This window comes from Anarhichas minor, unplaced genomic scaffold, assembly GCF_050575085.1.
Source record: "Anarhichas minor isolate MPS153535 unplaced genomic scaffold, ASM5057508v1 ptg000005l, whole genome shotgun sequence".
In the NCBI taxonomy this organism is placed as follows: domain Eukaryota; kingdom Metazoa; phylum Chordata; class Actinopteri; order Perciformes; family Anarhichadidae; genus Anarhichas; species Anarhichas minor.
Window position 1 is genome coordinate 3655481 of NW_027466451.1, and position 21865 is coordinate 3677345.

A 21865-nucleotide genomic window follows, 5' to 3' on the forward strand; every position below is an offset into this window, starting at 1 on the left:
TATCGTCAATTCAATTCCCTGTTTGTCCAATTAATTGAACTCTCTTTCTATTTCTAGGTGACTCAATGGGGCCCTGAGAGGAAGTCCTGAGACCTTATTCAACGTGTATTCTTTTTCACACTTAGATAGTTAAAGGAAGATAGAGAGTGGGCCGTTAAAGGTGAAGGACAGAAGGAAATATCAAAGATGAGAAAACAAGCACAATGCTTCTGGGATTAAAGACTTGTCTAAAAGCTAATTCTCAACTGTTACGTCCCCCGAAGTGATAACTCAATAAAACGTGTGAGCTGCTAAAGCTTCACAACAGTCAATATCATGCCACCTTTAAATAAGAGTGAAGGAGAGATACCACGGCGACATGTCAGAGTCATGCCCCTCATCACTTTAGTCAAGTGAACATCACCTGTGATTAGCAAACACTTGGGGTATAAAAAGACAAACCGCGAGCAGATATGGCCGACAACGGGAGCTCCAGAATCGACACCCCAACCAACATCTCTCTGAGTGCCAGCGACTCCATCTCTGAGTCGTTGGAGTACAAGACAGTGTCGGTGTTCCTGGTCCTGTTGGTGTCTGGCATGGGCATTGTTGGGAACATCATGGTGGTCCTCGTGGTCCTCACCACCCGTCACATGAGGACACCCACCAACTGTTATCTGGTCAGCCTGGCCATAGCCGACCTGACGGTGCTGGTGGCGGCAGGGCTGCCCAACGTGTCGGGCAGTCTGACGGGCACATGGGTCTTTGGCCACGCCGGCTGTCTGGGGATCACCTACCTTCAGTACCTGGGCATCAACGTGTCCTCCTGCTCCATCACTGCCTTCACTGTGGAGAGGTGAGGATGGACAAACAACCAATTACAACTTTTGCTAGATTGTACTGCTTTGAGTTGGTATTGGCGTTCATTTTACTTTTACAGGAGAATGCTTTGTCTTTTACTTTGCATAGGTTTCAGAGGACAAGTGTTGAACTAATGCTAAACAATGTGGTGGTCAGTGATGTCATCTGATGCAAACCAATGGTCTCGGCTTGTTTTTATTTTAAAACAGAAGCCAATGCCAACACATTGTTCAAGGACTATCAGCAAGTTCCCCAAAACAACATATTTCAAGTGACAAAGCCCTCAAGTGTCAGTAGAAAGTATGACGGGAGCAAAGAAGGAAGTAGTGAGACATCGTTGTTGAGCACAACATCTGTGTAGTGAGGTTGTGATGGATGAATAGGTCAATAAACATGGAGACTGGTTTCCTACTGACCAAGATTCCCTTACCTAAACCATGTGTTTATTATTGTAACCACGACAACAAAGGTCCACGATTTTGGGTTTTGTTTAATTGTTTCTTCCGTTTTATTTAGATGTTCCCTGCCTCTTGTGTCCTGTGTTCACTTCACTTCCTGCCCTTGTCTGCCCCGCCCTTGATTGAATCCTCCTGTGTCTAATCACCTGCACCTTCCCAGTGTATTTAAACCCTGTGTGTCCCCTGTGTGTCCCCTTTGTGTCCCCTGGGTGTCCCCTGGGTGTCGGTTGTGCCCGGATATGATCATTCATGGTATGTTCCCTGTGTTGCCCCTTTTCCTGTTCAGCTCTGCTTTGTGTTTTGTCAAGTAAGTTTCCCTCATGATTGTTTTTTGATATCCTTATCCTGTTTTTGAGTTTTCCCGTTCCTTGTTTCTTCCCTTGGATTTTTTTGTTACACGTTTGTTGGACTTCCTTGCACTGCAAGTTTTACTTCGGACATTTTTTGTTTTATTATTAAATCCTCAAACAAAAAAATCCAAGGGAAAAAACAAGGAACGGGCAAAACTCAAAAACGGGCGGGGTAGGATGACGTGGCGGTGATGGCGGAGAGTGGCAGGCAAGTTGGCGGAGCCAGGTGAGCGGCGATGAATGTCTGGTGTGGCAGGAGGGAATGGTGGAGAGGGCAAGCAAGGCGGAGTGTAGATTTACAGGGTTGATGGTGTGAGCAATGACGCTAACACAGAGAGTCGTTAGAAGTGAGGCAAACTAACATGGAGTTATTATCCAAAATGTCGACGCAAAAGTTAAGCATGAGGACTTGTCCCAGAGTACTCCATTGAGGGCTGTCATCAACCTGGCAGAGTGGGTGAAGAGCCGGGGTTTATATACTGTGGCCCAGTCGCAATCCCCACACTCACTCTGAGGCTCCCGTAAAGTCCGTGAGGGTTTAGTTCTAACCCACTTTCAAATCGCTGAGTGTTTGAGGGCACTCTCTCAGACCTTTAGAGCCCTTTGTGAAGACTTTATGTGAGTCAACATTTCTGCAGATTTTGCCCAACGGAATTACCCACAATTCATAGCAATTTGACGTGAAACATGGGGTAACGAGTGGAAGCATGGAAATGTAAACAAAGAGGACGGCTGGTGTGTGTTCAGCCTGGAATATAACATTTTACTCAGAATCATTAAGGATCAAAGATGGAACAAAAAACTTTTGATTTATTCAACAAACATTTCAATTTGTTATTGAAGCTGTAAATAGAATATTTTAATTTGCCTCTCATCTTGTGAGGAAAGAGCCTGGAAAACGTTGAAATCTGGGAGTAAAAAGTATAAAATAAATTCCCACAATTGAAGATAATATTTTGATATTTTCGTGGTAACGTGATATGTTGCAGCAAAGTGCTGTCCCATTCGTATTTACACCATGTCAAGCCCTTATAGCCTCTCGCACTTAACCCTCTACCAGGTGATGTCAGTAAGTCCTTAAGGGTTCAGGGTTTAAGGCCTTAGGGGGTCACTGGGATTTGGCCTTCGGTTGAACACACTTGCTTTGTCCTTTACAATCTTGCACATAATCCACTTTGTTTGCGAAACCTCTATGAACTAAAAGTCTGAACTGACTGGTCACTGTGGTACCTCTTACATCAATTTAACATGTCTGTCTCATGTCTGAATGAGCTCCGTTATGTAAATGTCATGACAACAATTGTATCAGGTCCAATCTAGTATGAATTTCTGATCACTTTCAAGATGGCACAAATTGAATGTTAAATTAACGTAATGGCTCGAGCAGCACAAGTTAAAATGTGCAAAGAGAGAGAGAGATGTGCCTCTTGTTCAGTTTCCCAACATCACCTCAATTCTCTTATGATCTCTGATGAATCGGAAGAAATCAGTTTATTAAACTACGATACATTGTGAAAGAGTCGATGTTAAGTCTTCAAGATGATTCTTCATAAATCACATCAGTCTTGTTTCTTCTCTTGGTGTGTCCCACGTACAAATAATCTGACCAACACTTTCTTCCTATAATTTCAATTATCAAGCCAACTCTATGGATGAATAAAACAATATTCAGCAATACTTAGCTTAATGTCTGGCTGTCATTACATTGGTCAGTGCTCTAGTGAAGATGTTTGTCTAAAAACATTGCATAAATAACACATGGGTATCTTCCTACCAACAGACTGTTGGCAGTTAGAACATTGACAGTCACGGTGTGTTTGAACCCTCCATCTCCTCTTTGCATGCAGGTACATCGCTATCTGCCATCCGATGAAGGCTCAGACAGTGTGCACAGTGTCCCGGGCCAAGCGGATCATTGCCGTGGTTTGGATCTTCACCTGTGTCTACTGCATGCTGTGGTTTTTCCTGGTGGACATTCAGGTTAGATAAACACACTGCATTTTGCATTACATTTAGTCTGTTACTGGTTTAATCTGGGACGGTGCAGTGGTTAGTACTGCCTCATAGCAGAAGCGTTCTGAGCTTGAACCTGCCGATTGATCCTTCTGCATTGACTATTCTTTCTCCGGGGTCTCTGGCTTCCTACCACAGTCCAAAGACATGCAGGTCAGGTTAATTGTTGACTCTAAATTGCATGTGAGCGTGAATTGTTGTCTGTCTCCATGTGTAAGCCCTGTGATAGGTCCAGGGTATACCCCGCCTCTCACCCAATGTTGGCTGGGATTGGCTTCAGACCCTCGCAATGGTGTAAAGGTTAAATTAAAGGTTACAGATGATGGATGGATGGTTTAACTGGCTGAGGGCCTCAGCAGAGTAACCCAGAACTAATGATTTGAAAGTAAGGCATATGATACTGTTGCCATAATATTTTTCTCAATGTAAAATTACACAGAATGAGAATATATATGCTGAATATATATATATATATATATTTCTGCTGAATGAAGAGGGCTTTTAACGCAGAACCACAACGACTCAGGTGTGGCTCATCCAGCTGACGACCCTCCAATCAGCACCTGTAACAGATCATCACACACACAACAGGGACACCTAGTGTATGGGAGGAGGAGGGTCGTCACTTATTATATATATAATAAATAGTGCCCTTCAAAGCGACTGCATAGTGTTTCAGGAAGTACATGCGTCATAAACAGGAATACAACATTTGTGATTACCAAGCCTCTATTGTCCGTATGCTGGTTCAACTACAGGTGGAATGTGAAATGCTTTTTATGAGCTCTGTGTCATTTCTGAGAGTAGCATCATTGTGTTGAGATGTGAAAGATTATTATGTATTATTTTGCATCTCAGCCCAGAGCCATATTACAGTGTTCTGTGATAACTGTGTGACATTCAGGTCAGCCAGGACGGACATGTGCAGTGCGGCTACAGAGTGAAACGGGAGCTCTACCTGCCCATCTACCTCATCGACTTTGCCATTTTTTACGTCATACCGCTGCTTCTCGCCATCGTGCTGTATGGCTTGATAGCGCGGGTCCTCTACCTCAGGTACTGTAAAAAGGTCGAACTGTAAGGGTTCTCTACCAAGTTCATGCATGTAATGTATCAGTTTATTCATCATAACAGAGTTGTACAATGTCTTTTGTGGCTCTGGAAGAGCTTTGTCATGCCTGAGAGAATTCCCTTGATGATTTTTTATGTCAGCTTGGCCTCGCAGCTTAAATATTTATATCAAAAAGCCTGCAATACAAACTGGAGGCATGGAGCTTGCAAGAGACAGGTACCTAACAGGTGAAATGATAGACTCTTTGGGTTCCAGTGGTTTTGGGCTCCAGTGGTTTTGGATAATGAACTAGGGACAAGTCAGGATGTTGCTAGGCTTGCAGAGTTGAAAACTTGCTTTGGATGAAAGGTTGATGACCTTTACCACCCAACACTGATAGAAATACACTGTGTATCAAGGTCAGTATTAACTCAAAGGTTTGTGGTCTGCATTCAAACACCTATATTAGTTAGGCCTTTTTGCAGGATTTCGAGACCTGTTGAAAAACCCTACAGCACATGTTAAATGAAAAGCACCTCCTATCATCTTAATTTAGTCAAGAAACCAAAGCAACCAACACATCTAACATGCTACTTGTGACCCTCCAGCCCTCTGCCCAACCATTGTGACACAAGCGCCACCACACTGCGTCGGAGCTGCAGGGAAGCCTCGGTTACGGGGAAGGGAGGACGCCAGGCCCGGCCAAAGAGCGCCCTCTCCTCCAGGAAACAGGTTTTTACCTTATTCAACGTTTCCCTTTCCCATCAACCCCTTCTGCGCTCTCCTTTCTTGCTGTTCTTGCTGTCTTATCTATCAAGTAATTGCCGTTCGATAGCTTTAGTCACATTTGACCCCGGTCACGTCTTTGGCTGTGTGTGTGATCTGCTGGGAAGAGGCCGTGATTCCCTCTTTGCAGCATGGTGATGATGTCCCTGCTACCCATTGCCTCAGAAAAGTGGCCTCTTATCGGCCCGCTGTCCTGGCTGTTACAAGGCCCTGAAGGCAATCGTGGCGGTAATGGCTTCTTTTCCACAGGCTGAGCAGTCAAAGAGCCTTCTTACTGAGAAACGCTCTCTCTCCTGGGTTGCAGGCGTGCTGCATTTCTGCTCTCAGATGTAGAATACATTCTCTCAGGCTTTTCAGTCTTGAAAGTATCTACCTTCATAAGCCACTCAGAAAGGTTACGGCAAAAGTTGTAATATAATTAGCATTAACAACACATATTGAGTTTATAAACAGGCATCTACACAGGAAACAGCTGGAGCTATCAAGTAGAGGTTCGACCGATTCATCGTTTTGGCCGACTTTGAATTACTTTTTTCGGCAAATTGATCTGCGAAGATGAGATGTTTTACAAACTATCGTTATACCGCTGACTTTGAATTATGTTTTTCAATGCAAACTATACATCAACGATAATTTCTCCAGAAAACAATTCTCCACAAAAACAAACAACGTGTCACGGCCAGGCCATGCCTCCTGCTTGTCCTGTGTGTGTGTGTGTGTGTGTGTGTGTGTGTGTGTATCATATGGGCAGGGCTCCGACCTGGTCTCCTCCTGGCTTCCTAATTACAACTCACCTCACCTGCCCAGTCAAACCAGCTGCACTCCATCAACTCATCAACCCAACAGTATATCTACCCCGGTTCTTCATCCACTCTTCGCCAGATCGTTGTTACAGCTCACGTGTTTTTTCATCCTCCCGGTTCCCCAGTCTGCCTGCCCTGCCATACCTCCTGCTGCCTGGATTCCACCCTCACCCTCCCTGGATTTTCCCGCTGTGCTCTGGTTATCCCCCCCCCTTGGTTTCCTGTCAATAAACCTTTCACCTATAATCCCTGGTCTGTGCCTGCGTTTGGGTCCACACTCACACCCCGTGACACAACGATCTGGCCAACATGGACCCAACAGACTTAGATTCCCTCCGTCAGGCTCTTGCCTCACAAGGCGCTCTCGTGGGCCAGCATGACCAACTTCTCCAGACCGTGGCGGAGTCACTCAGTTCCCTTTCCGCTAACGTGGGCCGGATTGGACATCACCTCGAGCGGGTTTCCACACAGCTTTCCTCTCCAGCCCCTGCAGCTCCCCCAGCACCTTCTCAACCCCCGCCTTCTCAACCCCCCCACCCAGCCCGCCTTCTGCCCCCGGGAGCCACACATCCCTGCACCGTAACGCTACGCTGGTGACCTGGGAACATGCAAGTCCTTTTTAATGCAGTGCTCCTTAGTTTTTGATCAGCAACCCTCTAGGTATGTAACAGAGAGAGCGAAGGTTGCTTTTGTTATGGGGTCAGTTACCGGGAGGGCACTAGCCTGGGCTACATATCTCTCCAGGGGGTCTTTCTCAGAGGGCTTAATAGCCCTGTGAGAGAGGAATTAGTAATTAGGGATGACTCGGAGAGTCTTGATGCCCTAATTGCCCTTGCCATCAGACTAGAGAGTCGCTTCCGTGAGATTAGGAGAGAGAGACCTAGCCGCCCTCTTAGTTTGCCATTCCCATACTCAGCTCCTTCTCCTCCCCCTCCCGTGAGAACCAGCCATGGGCCAGCTTCGAGTTTTCAGGCCCTTCCTGCCGTCCCTGTTCCCTGCTCCCCACCAGAGGAACCCATGCAGCTGGGCAGAGCACGCCTTTCAGCAGAGGAGCACCTCCGCAGGAGTGTGCATTTATTGTGGCCAGGCTGGTCATTTCCTGGCCTCCTGCCCCCAGCGGCCAAAAGAGGAGGCTCGTCAGTAGAGGTGGGGATACTGGTGAGCCAAACTACTCCCTCTTCAGTCCCACAGACCAGAATGCAGCTTGAGGCTACCCTCATGTGGAACCAGCAATCCCTTCCCCTACGTGCTTTAGTGAATTCAGGGGCAGATGAGAGCTTCATCGACACAAGCCTGGTTTCCCAAGCCGGAATCCCCATCCAGCCACTCAACACTCCCCTCCGGGCCTACGCTCTCAACGGGAGGCTTCTCGCTCATGTTACCCATGTCACGGAACCACTGCACCTGATGTTGTCGGGTAATCACCATGAGTTAATTCGACTCCATATCATATCCTCCCCTCACACCCCCTTGGTTCTCGGTCAGACCTGGTTAAGGCTCCACAATCCCCAGATTGATTGGTCGAAGAGTAGGGTTCAGAGCTGGAGCTCTTTCTGTCATTCCTCATGCCTGAGATCTGCCAGAGCTCCGACAGAAGGCTCTGCCCCCGCACTTACCACTGAACCCCTGGATCTGTCAGCTGTTCCCTCTATGTATCAGGATCTAAGGGAGGCTTTCAGCAAGAAGCAGGCTCTCTCTCTACCCCCGCACCGACCCTATGATTGTGCCATTGACCTGCTGCCTGGTGCTCCTTTACCCGCTAGTCGGTTGTACAACCTGTCTCGCCCTGAGCGGGAGTCCATGGAGACTTACATACGAGACTCTCTAGCAGCAGGTATAATTAGGCCGTCATCCTTCCCGGTTGGTGCTGGGTTTTTCTTTGTGGCCAAGAAGGACCGTACCCTCTGTCCCTGCATTGACTACCGGGGGTTGAATAACATAACCGTTAAAAACAAGTATCCCCTTCCCCTTATAAACTCAGCTTTCGAACCACTACAGGGAGCCACCATCTTCTCAAAACTCGACCTCCGAAATGCATATCACCTGGTCCGTATCAAAGAGGGAGATGAGTGGAAGACTGCTTTCCGGACCCCCCTGGGTCACTTTGAGTACCTGGTCATGCCTTTTGGGCTGACTAATGCCCCTGCAGTATTCCAGGCTCTGGTTAATGATGTCCTTCGTGATTTCCTAAACCGATCTGTTTTTGTTTATATTGATGACATCTTAATCTTCTCCTGGAACACTGAGGAACACATTCGGCATGTGAGAGAGCTTCTCCAGCGGCTACTTGAGAACAAGCTCTATATTAAAGCGGAGAAGTGTGACTTTCACATGGCTTCGGTGGAGTTCCTGGGGTACATCATTGAGAGCGGGCAGGTGAGGACGGACCCAAAGAAGACTCAGGCAGTGGCAGAGTCGCCCAGACCCACTTCCCTCTAGCAACTCCAGCAGTTCCTGGGGTTTGCCAATTTTTACAGGAGGTTTATCCGCGACTACAGCAGAGTGGTGGCACCTCTGACCCAGCTCACGTCTCCCAGAAACCCCTTCTCTTGGACCTCCGCAGCAGATGCTGCTTTTGCTGAGCTTAAGAGACTCTTTACTGTTGGCAGTGAAACTTGCCCTGGAGGAGTGGAGACACTGGCTCGAGGGAACGGAACAACCATTCATTGTGTGGACAGAGCACAAGAACCTGGCCTATCTCCAGACCGCCAAGCGCCTCAATTCCCGCCAAGCCCGGTGGGCGTTGTTCTTCGGTAGATTCAACTTCACGCTCACCTACCGACCCGGTTCCAAAAACCTTAAACCCGATGCCCTTTCCAGGACATTCATGTCTGACCACCACCCCCCCAACCCTGAGTCCATACTCCCTTCATCATGCGTTGTGGCAGCGGTGAGTTGGGAGATTGAGTCCCTGGTTAGAGAGGCCCAGAGAACTATGCCGGATCCAGGTGGGGGTCCTTGGAACTGTCTGTTTGTGCCAGAGCCAGTCCGCTCACAGGTTCTCCAGTGGGTACACACCTCACGGTTCACCTGTCATCCTGATATTAATCGCACATTATCTCTCCTAAGGCGGCGATTCTGGTGGTCATCCATGGAGTCGGACACACGCGCCTTCGTACGGGCTTGCGTGGTGTGTGCTCGCAGTAAGTCCTCTCACCAGCCTTCCACCGGCCTACTTCGCCCCCTTCCTGTCCCACGGCGTCCTTGGAGCCACATTGGCCTTGACTTTGTCACCAGACTTCCACCGTCTCAGGGTAAGATGACCATTCTCACTATCGTTGACAGATTTTCGAAGACTGTACATTTTGTGCCCCTACCTAAACTTCCAACAGCCGCAGAGACTGCCAACCTCCTGGTTCACAATGTGGTCCACCTCCATGGGATCCCATCCGACATCGTATCTGATCGTGGACCACAATTTACATCCCAGGTATGGAAGGCTTTCTGTAAGGCTATTGGGGCATCCGTCAGTCTCTCGTCCGGTTATCATCCACAGACTAATGGACAGGCTGAGCGGGCCAACCAAGACCTTGGAGCGGCGCTGCGGTGTGTCACAGCCCGGAATCCCTCGTCCTGGTGTGAGCATCTTCCCTGGGTAGAATATGCCCATAACTCTTTGTCAAGTGCTGCCACAGGGTTATAGCCGTTTGAATGTTCCTTAGGGTATCAGCCACCTCTCTTCCCAGTCCACGAGGAGGAGGTTGCAGTACCCTCAGTCCAGGCCCATCTTCGCCATTGTCGCAGGGTGTGGAAGGAGGCACGCTCGGCTTTACTACGATCAGCGGAACGCAACCAGCGCATTGCAGACCGGCATCGGACCCCGGCACCAAGATACCTGCCAGGTCAGAAGGTTTGGTTATCTTCAAGGGATATTCCGTTACAGACTGCTTCTAAGAAACCTACGCCCCGTTACATTGGGCCCTTTGAGATAGACTCCATCATTAACCCTTCGGCCATGAAACTTAAGTTACCTGCTTCGTTGAGGATTCACCCCACATTCCATGTCTCCCAGTTGAAGCCTGTCTCGGTCAGTCCACTTTGCCCTCCAGCCGTTCCCCCTCCACCCCCCCCGGATCATTGATGACCACTGTCCGGCGGATCCTGGACGTGCGCCGTCGGGGCCGTGGACTCCAGTTGTGTGTGTGTGTGTGTGTGTGTGTGTGTGTGTGTGTGTGTGTGTGTGTGTGTGTGTGTGTGTGTGTGTGTGTGTGTGTGTGTGTGTGTGTGTGTGTGTGTGTGTGTGTGTGTGTGTGTGTGTGTGTGTGTGTGTGTGTGTGTGTGTGTGTGTGTGTGTGTGTGTGTGTGTGTGTGTGTGTGTGAGATGGGCAGGGCTCCGACCTGGTCTCCTCCCGGCTTCCTAATTACAACTCACCTCACCTACCCAGTCAAACCAGCTGCACTCCATCAACTCATCAACCCAACAGTATATCTACCCCGGTTCTTCATCCACTCTTCGCCAGATTGTTGTTACAGCTCACGTGCTTTTTCATCCTCCCAGTTCCCCAGTCTGCTTGTCCTGCCATACCTCCTGCTGCCTGGATTCCACCCTCACCCTCCCTGGATTTTCCCGCTGTGCTCTGGTTATCCCCCCCCCCCCCCCTTGGTTTCCTGTCAATAAACCTTTCACCTATAATCCCTGGTCTGTGCCTGCGTTTGGGTCCACACTCACACCCCGTGGCACAATGCATTATTCTTTTTCCACATCTTCTTTGTTAGAAGATGTGGTGTAAACCTTTGCAGTCCCGGTGAACGAAGGATTTTGCGGCAAGCATTCAAGTGGTGTTCATATCAATCATGACCTGTTTTCAGCTCATCTCTCAAGTGAAATGCTGCACACAGAACCATTGGTGGATTTGGTTTTAAGCCTGGTATGAACTGCTGAAAAACCAGGCTATTTATGAGGACATGTTCTGGCTGTGATGCGGCTGCTGGAGCTGAGCATGGCCACTTCTTGATGGGGCTGCGGAGCGTCTCCTCTACTGGTTGAGGGGATGCACCCAAATTAGCCCCCCCTGTGGTCTTTAAAGTAAGCATCCTCCTTCTGCTATCAGGTATTGTATGTGAAATTTAGATAAGAAATAATTATGAGGACGCATGTATTTTAACTTAAACATAAAAAATACTAAAACTGTATTTTGAAGTACAATAAATTTTCCATTCATGTTCGTAACTGGACTTTTAACTGTATGAACTTTGTCTGCAGGCTACAGCCAAACAACAAAAAACTACTTACAAATGTTGGGAAATTGTAAATACCAATACATTGCTTTGTGAAATATTTTGCTTTTCATTATTTATTTTAAAATTAAATCATCAATCATTAACCCTTCGGTGAAATGAATTACTTCCGTGTACTGAAAATCATTGTTTTATGTGACGGCCTTCCCTTGGAGTCCTGTTTATATCCACTTGTTCAAACTATTTGTTTTAGCAGCTTTAAGGTTTTAATGTACGTGGGCTTGTAATTTGGACTTTTTATCAAATAACCAGATATGTTCCAACACTATTGCTCATGTTTTGTTCTTTTGTTTTGTGCCCATCTGAGCTGTGAATGTGCTCTAATTGCTATCGTCACTTAAACTATGTCTCTGCAGAAAAACATGTTTCCTTCTGTACTGCTGGATGCCTTAAAAGGACTTCTCCTAAGAATTATTGCGTCTGCAGGTTGTGCAAAATCCCAGATTACAGGATAACCCTTTAATTCAATGGGTGTGGAATGCTTTACCTTCCCATGCAACCTTTAGCAGAGGTTGTTTCTGTGTCACTGTGTTGCTCGTGAGTGTCTCTGCATGAACACGGGCCTGGGTGAAAGTGAACTCTTTTGCGAGAGCAGAGAGAAGATCCTAATCTTGTGTGTTCAAGGGGCTCCATCTAGGAGCAGAAGATTTGCATAATGGGATTTAGGATTTACATTGAAGTTTCCTTAATACCGCAGATGGTTTTGCTCTCTCAGTTCTTCAATGGGCACTTCATGCTCTTTTATTCTTTTGATAGGCAAACTCAATCTGATAGCAGTTTGATAAACTTGTGTATGCCAAAGAATGGCACTTTTATGATTAGATATTAATACAGTGTGGTGTGAGATTGTATAGTTTTAATCTCTGACAGTCTCTTCATGTCTGTGATCTCCTCAAGTGCATGTTGAGGAGGACAGATGGGGAAGCGTGGTCATTGTTTCCTGAGGCGAGGCGATAGCATCGGAGGCTAAATGTGAGTTCTTTGGCTCAGTGGGCTGAACGGTGCATCCGTTGGATTCTGGATTCGGTCTGCGAGCTAAAAAAAAACTCTGATTTGTTTGTAATGCCGGAGTCAAGTATCCTGCTGCCACATAATTACAGTCTTAATATGCATATTCAAAATGTCACTCCGGTGCTTTCTGTCTCATTATGGCAGAGGAGAGATAATTAGAAAGCTCTCTTCCACGCCTCCTTCGTATTCAATTAAACACTTGTTGTTTATGAGTTCATCCTTTTTAACTACCTGCCGAGGTGACCGTCACTGGCTAACTGCTCACTGCCCTGACACGGACCCTGATCTCGAGGAGGCGTTGGCATGATGCCTGGTGAACGTGGCTGCAGGGTCTGAGGGGGTAGGCATGTTATTTGCCACTGATGAGACTAATCGCTTGAGTCTTACGGGCTGACTCGGTCTAGTCCCCTCCCGGGTCTCCAAGGGGTTCAGAGAATGTCGGAGCCGTTACCATGGTAAGCAGCCCGTGGACCGGTGGGGTGGGGACACCTTTCTAAGACACTACAGCGCTTTACCATTTGAGGTTGAATGTCTTTGCTGTCCGTTTGGATCTCTTGGTTGGCTGCCGTTTCGTATGTTTGTGTAACACATAAAACTATGTATAATAAAAGTGTATAAAACATGGACAGAGCCTCTGTGACTCCATCTAGCTAAAAACGGCGCTGTCGGGAAAAACAAGGGGAGGCGGAATCTGCTTCTACATTAAAGAAGGTTGGTGTTCAGATGTCACAGTGTTGAAGGAATCATGCAGCCCTCACTTAGAAACCCTTTTCATAGACTGCAAACCTTTTTATTCGCCGCGGGAGTTCTCCTCATTCATTCTGGTCGGTGTCTACCTCCTCAGGCCTGTGTGAGTGAGGCTCTCCAACACCTAGCTGAGCAGATCACCAACACGGAGCACAAACACCCAGACTCCCTGCTCATTGTTCTTGGGGACTTTAACAGAGCAAACCTCTGCAAAGAACTGCCTAAATACAGACAACATATTAAGTGTCGCACCAGGGACAAAAACACACTGGACCACTGCTACACTGTAATAAAGGACACATATCACTCAGTCCCCCGTGCAGCTCTGGGACTCTCTGATCATTGTCTGGTTCATCTTCTCCCGACCTACAGGCAGGAAGTAAAATCTGCAAAGCCTGTGGTGAAGAATGTGAAGAGATGGACCAACGAGGCAAAGCTGGAGCTACAGTCCTGCTTTGCCTGCACTGATTGGAGTGTTTGTGAGGCTGCTGCTACAGACCTGGATGAGCTCACTGACACTGTGACATCATACATCAGTTTTCCTGAGGACATGTGTGTGCCGACTAAAACCTTCTGCACATATAACAATAAACCTGGTTTACTGAAAAACTCAGGCAGCTTCGTCGGGCTAAGGAGGAGGCCTACAGAAGTTATTGTCCTTGGTGACTTTAACAAAGGAAACCTCAGCCATGAACTCCCTAAATACAGACAGTTTATTAAATGCTCAACCAGAGAGGAGAACATTTTAGACCACTGTTGCACCACAATAACCAGGGCCTATCACGCCGTCCCTCGTGCTGCACTGGGTCTCTCTGACCACGTCATGGTCCATCTGATTCCTGCTTACAGGCAGAAACTAAAGCTCTGTAAACCTGTGGTGAGGAAATTCAAGCAGTGGACCAGTGAAGCTATTGTTTAGACTGTACAGACTGGGATGTTTTCAGGACTGCTACCAACAGTCTGGATGAGTACACAGAGGCTGTGACGTCGTACATCAGCTTCTGTGAGGACAGCTGTGTTCCAACAAGCACCAGGGTGAGTTATAACAACGACAAACCCTGGTTTACAGCAGAACTCAGACAGCTAAGGCTGCACAAGGATCAGGCTTTTAGGAGTGGGGACAAGGACTTGTACAAAGAGGCAAAATACAGGTTTAGCAAGGTGGTGAGAGACGCTAAACAACTGTAGGAACGGAGGAGAGCGCAGACTGCGGCAGGCAGGTCCTAAATACCCCTGGGAGACTGGCCAGGTGCTCCCAATTGTACTGATAGGCTCTGCCTACAAGGGACCTGTAAGACAACATAGACAAGCAACAAGGGAAAGCCCACAGCAGACCCTGCTTAAAGCAAGAGGCCGTGACTCCCCCGTCGATGCTGTGGAGTCCTTCCGCTTCCTGGGCTCCATCATATCCCAGGACCTCAAGTGGGAGCTGAACATCAGCTCCATCACCAAGAAGGCTCAGCAGAGGATGTACTTCCTGAGGCAGCTGAAGAAATTCAACCTGCCAAAGACAATGATGGTGCACTTCTACACAGCCATCATTGAGTCCATCCTCTGCTCCTCCATCACTGTCTGGTACGCTGCAGCCACAGCCAAGGACAAGGGCAGACTGCAGCGCATCATTTGCTCTGCCGAGAGGGTGATTGGCTGCAATCTGCCGTCCCTCCAGGACTTGTTCGCTTCAAGGACCCTGAAGCGAGCAAGAAGGATTGTAACCGACCCCTCTCACCCTGGACATAAACTGTTCATGCCCCTTCCATCTGGTAGGAGGCTGAGGTCCATCAGGACCAAGACCTCACGACACATGACATTTTTTCCCGTCTTCAGTCGGGCTCATCAACAAAGCCCGGGACCCCCACTGACTCTGTCATCCCCAGGACAATTTCCTACCGGTCACTCCCCTGCACATCCTCTAGGTTTCTTATTTAAATACACTCGATACTTTACATTACACCGACTGTACATCTCACTTGTTTATAGTCCTGTTATCTGTTCATTTGTGCACTTTATTTTATATTTTATTGTGAATTTGAATATGTTTCTACTTTTTGCACTGTGTTGATTGTTTAATGTTATGCACCATCCGACATGTCAAATTCCTTGTATGTGCAACATACCGCGGCAATAAATGGTTCTGATTCTGATTCTGAAGTGGAGACAGGATCCTGTACAACCAGACCAGAAACACACTGACAAAAGAGATCAGGGTAGCAAAGACGAGCTTGACTGAAAAGTTGGAAAACCGGGTTTCAGCCAACGACCCTGCGTCAGTGTGGACAGGCCTGCAGGTACTCACCATCTACAGGAGACCATACAACATCTGAAAATCATTGTTGACTATGTTTAATCAAATTCACACTACTGTTCTCCTTCACCCTCTGTATTTACTGCCTGTTCATTTCTGACTCCTCACTTGTCTCTGCTGCAAAAAACAGAAAATGACAAACAGCACATACATGTCAGCAAAATGGGTTTAATAATGATATATATATGCAGTAATACTTTATTATGTCAATATAATTATGTGTAATTGTGTGTTTGTGTTTTTAAATTGAGCCTACAGGTTCCACTGTATAAACCAAAGAACATAAATATGTCTCTGGTGAAAACAGTTTGAATTGGACCAGGTGAGATTCTGTTTGTGTTGAACAGCATAATGCTGATCCTATCCTGGGCACAGTGGGCAGTACCTGCGGTTCCTCTCTCATCTCCATCACCTTCTCTCTTTATTTTTCACTCAGTCTCTTCTCTTCCCAAAGCTGAGCTTTAAATGACCTTCGTTTCACCTCTCTGGCTCAGTGAGGAAAGTAGACACATGGATGCTATTTAGTGGTGAAAGTGAAACTAACGAGCTGTAATCATTGCCACTGTTTAATGTAGGGGGACTGTCCAGCAGCTATTGGTCAGATGAGGTCTGGGGATGAATGGCATTGAACTACAAGCAGTCCGCTAGTAAAACTATCTAGTTGTCCGAATCATGAGCTGCCTGTCTGCTCTCCTCAAGTTGTTGACTAAATTAAAGAACCACCGTGTTGAGTAAATATTATGTAGTACCGTCAAGATCATCCACTTCATCACGTCACTGCCACACACACACAAGCAATGAGATGAGCAAGTTGTTTATCTTGGCGTTGTTACTTTTAGTCAAAAGATAATGAGGTCAGGACCTCCATGGTGGTACGGCCATGTCGGCAAACTCAAATGTAATGTTGAGTCGGTCCCTTGACTTTCCTCGAGGAACTTGATTATTTAGCTTGAAGCCCTCTCAAAATGGCAACCGTTTTTTGAAAAGTTAAACCTCCTCAAGTGTAAGTTTATACTGGATATCATTTTAAATTCGAGTTTAAAGTTTTAGTGGTTTAGTTTGAATTCAATATTTCCGAATTTTAAGCTTCTTTTAAAGTTTGGTTTAAAGTTAAACCATAATTGAATCATGTTTAAAATGAATCCTTGTTGGTGTAACCCAGCCGTAGAGGCTTTATCAACACAATCCTTCCTATCACATCTGTTTGATGGGGTTCTAATGGGCTGTATCTCTCTTTCTTCCCTACAGGTGACAAAGATGCTGGCAGTAGTGGTGATCCTATTTGCTCTACTGTGGATGCCCTACCGGACTTTAGTTTTGATCAACTCTTTTGTGTCCACGCCCTATCTGGATGCCTGGTTCCTCCTGTTCTGCCGGACATGCATCTATGCCAACAGTGCTATAAACCCTGTGATATACAATGCCATGTCTCAGAAGTTTCGCTCAGCATTTCGCGGGCTTTACCGCTGCCAACCGCCAGAGGGAAACCAGAGGACGCTGTCAATGATCCAGACGGGCTTCGGCACCATTCGAGACCCCCGAGCCTCCCAGGCCAATAGCAATGGAACCGATGAAAATGCAAGGAGAGACCTCTTGAATACTGACACTGATATAACTACAAAGCAGAATGGAAGTGGTCATCAGGAGACAGCAACAGCCAATGGCAAGAAAGCAGACCACCCCATCGACATAAGCCCACCTACTAGCTTTGGTGTAGGTCCAGCTGAGACGACACCATCTGGTGATGACGAGTTGGTTTTGCCTTCATTAAATGATGCTACAGTTTATTTAGCAGACAGACTTACAACACACGATAAGCAGGAGAGCATGTAAACTTCTGTATCGCCACATTGTAGGATATCTATAGATCTGTAAGCACCACTTAAATTCAATGCCAAAAAACAAACAACAAAACTATAAAATTGATCTGATTGGATCCAGTGGATTGCTCATGGGCAGGATCCGATTTCGGTCAAAACTAAATCTGAGAAGAAACATGAGCGTTTATTTTGTGATTTAAAAGATTTCACCTTGACCACTGAGATCACATGGAAATAGATGAAAGATCATAAGTAGATGTCATACTGTGGTATGGAAACATTATTTCTTCGGTCACTAAAATAAATGTCAAAATGTTGGCTCATAAATGAATTAGAGTTTGTAGAAGAGAGGCTGCATATGTTTCGTTAAAAGCAGATTTTACTCTCCAAAAATACATAACCTGTTCTCCACAGGTTCTCGTTCTGAACCAAGACCTTAAGGAATTCAGATATTAGAAATTCAAGTAGAAAAATGAATAATGTTTCTATAAATTGATGAGTTGAGTGTCTCTTTGTGTCACCCTTCATTCAGTCAAACAGTTTGACAAACAGATCTCAGTCCCATATTCAGCTGGCAGGTTGTCGGACAAAGAAACGCTGCTGTCATCGTGTCTTTGTGCACATCTGGCAGCCCAGAGCCCTCCGTCCTGTCCCTGTTCAGTCAGGAGGAGACCTACCGCACATATCAAGCAGCAATACTTTTCTCTGTGCAAATTTTATTTTATCTGTTTCCCCCCAACCCTTGTGGGCCCTTTTCTGTGGCGGGCCGCGGTAAACCCATGCATTAAGACGGCTGTGCATGAAACTCCTTATTTTTGAAAATCTCTGCAACTAAGGGCACATTGATTATAAAAAGCTGCTTTTTTCTTGCTTGTTCAAAATGACTTGCCAAGTTACTTTGTTGGTGAATTCTGAATCCCTTGAGACATAATATGACTTTTAGGAGACATAGTCTTCCTTTGCAGGAGTATTTTTAACAAACATTGCAATGTTTCTTTAGCCTTAAGCCAGATATGCGATTTAGAAATCTAAAATACGGATCTGCCTCAGCATAATCATTATGTGTATCATCATTATCATGATCAGTGTTATCATCATCATCATCATCATCATCATCAAGATCAACATCATTCAATTTCATGAGTGCGGAACACATGGAGACACTGACTGGTGTCGTGCTGTTTATTTGCTCTTTTAAATGGATAAACCTGACGTGTGTAAACTAGACTTTGATATTTTAACTTTTAAAAGGTGTTCGGTGTTTCCTCCTTCCTTGTTGTCAGAATGCTAACGTGTTAAACGCAGTAAAGTTCACATTTTGTCCAGATATGTAATTCTACTGAGTGAGCATTCCAAAGACATCCAATATGTACAGCTGTGGAACTGATACTTGGTCTGAGATGTTTTCCACATAAACCTGACTCACCTGCTTATCCTCACTGACAAAGACAACGTACATGTTAAGAAATAAACTGTACAGCTAAAGAGTGCATTTTTTTGACATTTGATATCATTTGCACTCTTTGCCTTTGACCTTAGCGCAGCTAGAGAACTCATTATCCGTCCTTTAAGGATAAAGCCTCATCTCAGGACATAGAGATGTACATTGAACTACCTGTTCCTTCTCGCTGCATTGAGAGTTGGTCTTTATGCTTCATAGCATTTCATTACAGGGAACAAATCTTGAAAAGAACACTTGTTGCTGTCTTACCAAGGATAAAGGGAGAAGATTGACAATAAGTCCAGCACAGTAATCCAGCGCTAGCTTAGCATGTTTTATTTAGTTCAAAGGATACTTTACCCAATAACTGACCTTGTGTTACCTTCAGTTATTGAATGCATCCACGGTGAACGGAGAATCAAAGAACAGAAGAAAGTCTTGATGAAATGAAGTAAATGGGGGCCGCGTTTAACAACAGCAAAACTATACCAAAAGTCGTAATATTAAAATATTAAGGCATTAGCAAGGATCTGCTTCAGTAAACTTGTCCCATAAATCAGCTCCAACTCTAACTGATGACAACACTGAGTGAACCTGTGTCCCAACAGGCACTCTCATTCCACTACCGTAGCACCTTAGCATGCTGTACACAGCTGAATATGATGTATTGAGTGGTATTAGCTTCCTGGCATCATCTTCAATGTAAGAAAGTGAGTGTAAATAACTTCATGTAATATTAAGATCACTTCTTTTTATCTAGTTAGCAGCTAGCAACATTCAGTTAAATGTAAACTCTGAAGCTATTATTTCCAAGGGGAAATGAAGCTCTGCATGTAATCCTGTTTCTGTTCCTTTCTCTGTTACTGTAGTTACTGTAAGTGATGAATGTAAGTATATGTAAGTTACGATTGTTGTTTTCTTTCTGCAATTTGTAGAATGCACTGCATGCCTGCACTGATCTTGCTGGAGCTAGTTGGCTTTTGATGTAATTAGTACACAGAATGTATTTGTGTATTTATGTTCCCGACAGTTCGCTTCATTACTGATGAGTAAGCAGAAATCCTTCTAGTTTATTTACAGGACACTTGAGCTTTTATGAAATGTGCTATGTGAATGTAGCAGTGCTGATGTTCAATGAAAATAAATCGTGTAAAACATTTGCAGACTTCTTATAATTTTAGGAAAGATTGAATGATTGTTTTGAGCGTAACAAGCTGTAATCACAACAATGACATATCCTCCTATAAAGCCTTTTGCACTATTAACAATGATGACTAATGATGGTAAGTGTGCGCACGTAGTTTGGCAACCGAAGTACGGCAGAGTGCAATATCTTGGCAAGAACATAAACCACCAAAGATTGATGTGGTCCAATATTTAGTGTCCACATATATACAGGTACCTGGTGGAGAAACCTAGCATGTAACGTTACAGCAGCAAGACACAAGTCACTAGATGATCAGCTCTGTTATCTGTGGTCATGTGCAGAACAACACCATGACAGACTCAGAGGTTTGACTTTATTCACTTTAATATGGGCGCTAAGAAGAGTTGAACCAATGAGCGTGTTCACTGGAGACCAGAATGCGTCGTGCTTGCACGTTTAAAGAATCGTGATCCTGTCTGAATTCTGTCGATCTTGAGTCCGCTGACTCTGATAACCGAACATGCAACCAACCATATAGTTTTAATTCAGTGTTTAAAACTAGCTGAAACTTGTATGATTGGCTGGGGCGCGATTGGCGCGTGCATATTTTTGATGACATGGCAGTAGAAGGGAATCTAAAGTTCTTTAAATGTTCCAATATGTTTAGCATCTAGTTGCTAACTTCCTGTCTGTTGGTGGTGCTGGATATGTAGCGTGCAGTGGGTTCATCAGAGCGGTGTTGCTGGAAATGAGGTTGATAAAAGCTGAGTTTGTGGTCGGTGAACCACAGCAATTAGCTGAAATATTTCAAAAGGCTCCATGGAACTGAGGGGAAGTGCAGAGTTGGTGATAATTCTCTGTGGTTTGTCACTAGCAGCCTCTTTTTCAACTGCACATAATGATGTGATCAATTACAAGAAAAGAAGGGAAAAAGATTAGGGCAGCTTTAAAGTTCACACCAAGAGGACAATAACTGCTTTCTTTTCTTACAGAACTGCGTGATATTGAAGTGATGTTAGATTCTTAAAGTGGAATTGTTTTACCTGTGTATTAATGAGAAGCTCTTCATCTACAGATGTCTTTTGCTTGCCTCAGCGCTCATCATTCTCCTACTACCTTCCCTTTATGCCCAACAATTGTCATTTGGATTCACACGCTTTAGACTGGGGCTGTAAGAGGGTGGAAGGCGAGCTGAACAACTTCATGTAAATGCAAAAAGGTAAAAGCTTGTTTTGTACGGAGCTACAGCATGAGTACAAATGTTAGAACGTCTATGTCCCGCCCATTGTTTTTACACTTTCTCGTTTGCACACACAAAACACACACATATATGTATAGATATACATCTATACATACAGTACATATATAGATGTATATATGTATATATATATATATATGTAGTGGAGCAATTAATTTGGTGATGAAGTAATGATAGTCTTTAGTTTCTATGCGTCTGGATGTGTATGTATGGATGTGCGGGTATATGAAAGAAGAGTACACACAAACAAGGAAATGCAATTCAAGTCAAACGTCCTCTGGTTAAGAAGTCTCTGCAGCTACTGGAGGGACAACAGTTGAATGACAATATTGAATTATTTCTAAAATGTTGGCACAGAGCACAGTGACTCACCCACTTATTTCTGCACACTTGGAAAAACACTTTGAAAAGACTTAGACTGTTATTATAAAGGATAATTGCATTGGATGATTACAGTGTGTGAATGGGCTGATACTAGCGTTGTACATCTCTCTTGGACCTGTGAGTGTGTGAGTGTGTGAGTGTGTGTGTGTGTCTAATTCTGTCATTATTTAGCTCTGGAGAGCTGCTGCTTTGTTGTGTTTTAAATGATCTGTA

The 21865-nt window shown here is 45.3% G+C and overlaps 1 protein-coding gene across 1 annotated transcript; it reads left to right on the plus strand.

The window, feature by feature from the left end:
* The first annotated feature begins 452 nt into the window (after window positions 1–452).
* Window positions 453–17849, plus strand: trhr2 (thyrotropin releasing hormone receptor 2). The gene is made up of 6 exons (XM_076112862.1): window positions 453–835; window positions 3496–3628; window positions 4566–4717; window positions 5321–5444; window positions 16851–17353; window positions 17837–17849. Exons 1-6 carry the CDS (start codon window positions 453–455, stop codon window positions 17847–17849), a joined length of 1308 nt encoding a protein of 435 aa, XP_075968977.1.
* The last annotated feature ends 4016 nt before the right edge of the window (window positions 17850–21865 follow it).

Coding starts and splice junctions, on each gene's coding strand:
- trhr2 (XM_076112862.1), top strand. CDS start 453: ATGGCCGACAACGGGAGCTCCAGAATCGACACCCCAACCAACATCTCT. Junction 836..3,495: donor ACTGCCTTCACTGTGGAGAG/GTGAGGATGGAC, acceptor CTTTGCATGCAG/GTACATCGCTATCTGCCATC. Junction 4,718..5,320: donor GCGCGGGTCCTCTACCTCAG/GTACTGTAAAAA, acceptor GTGACCCTCCAG/CCCTCTGCCCAACCATTGTG.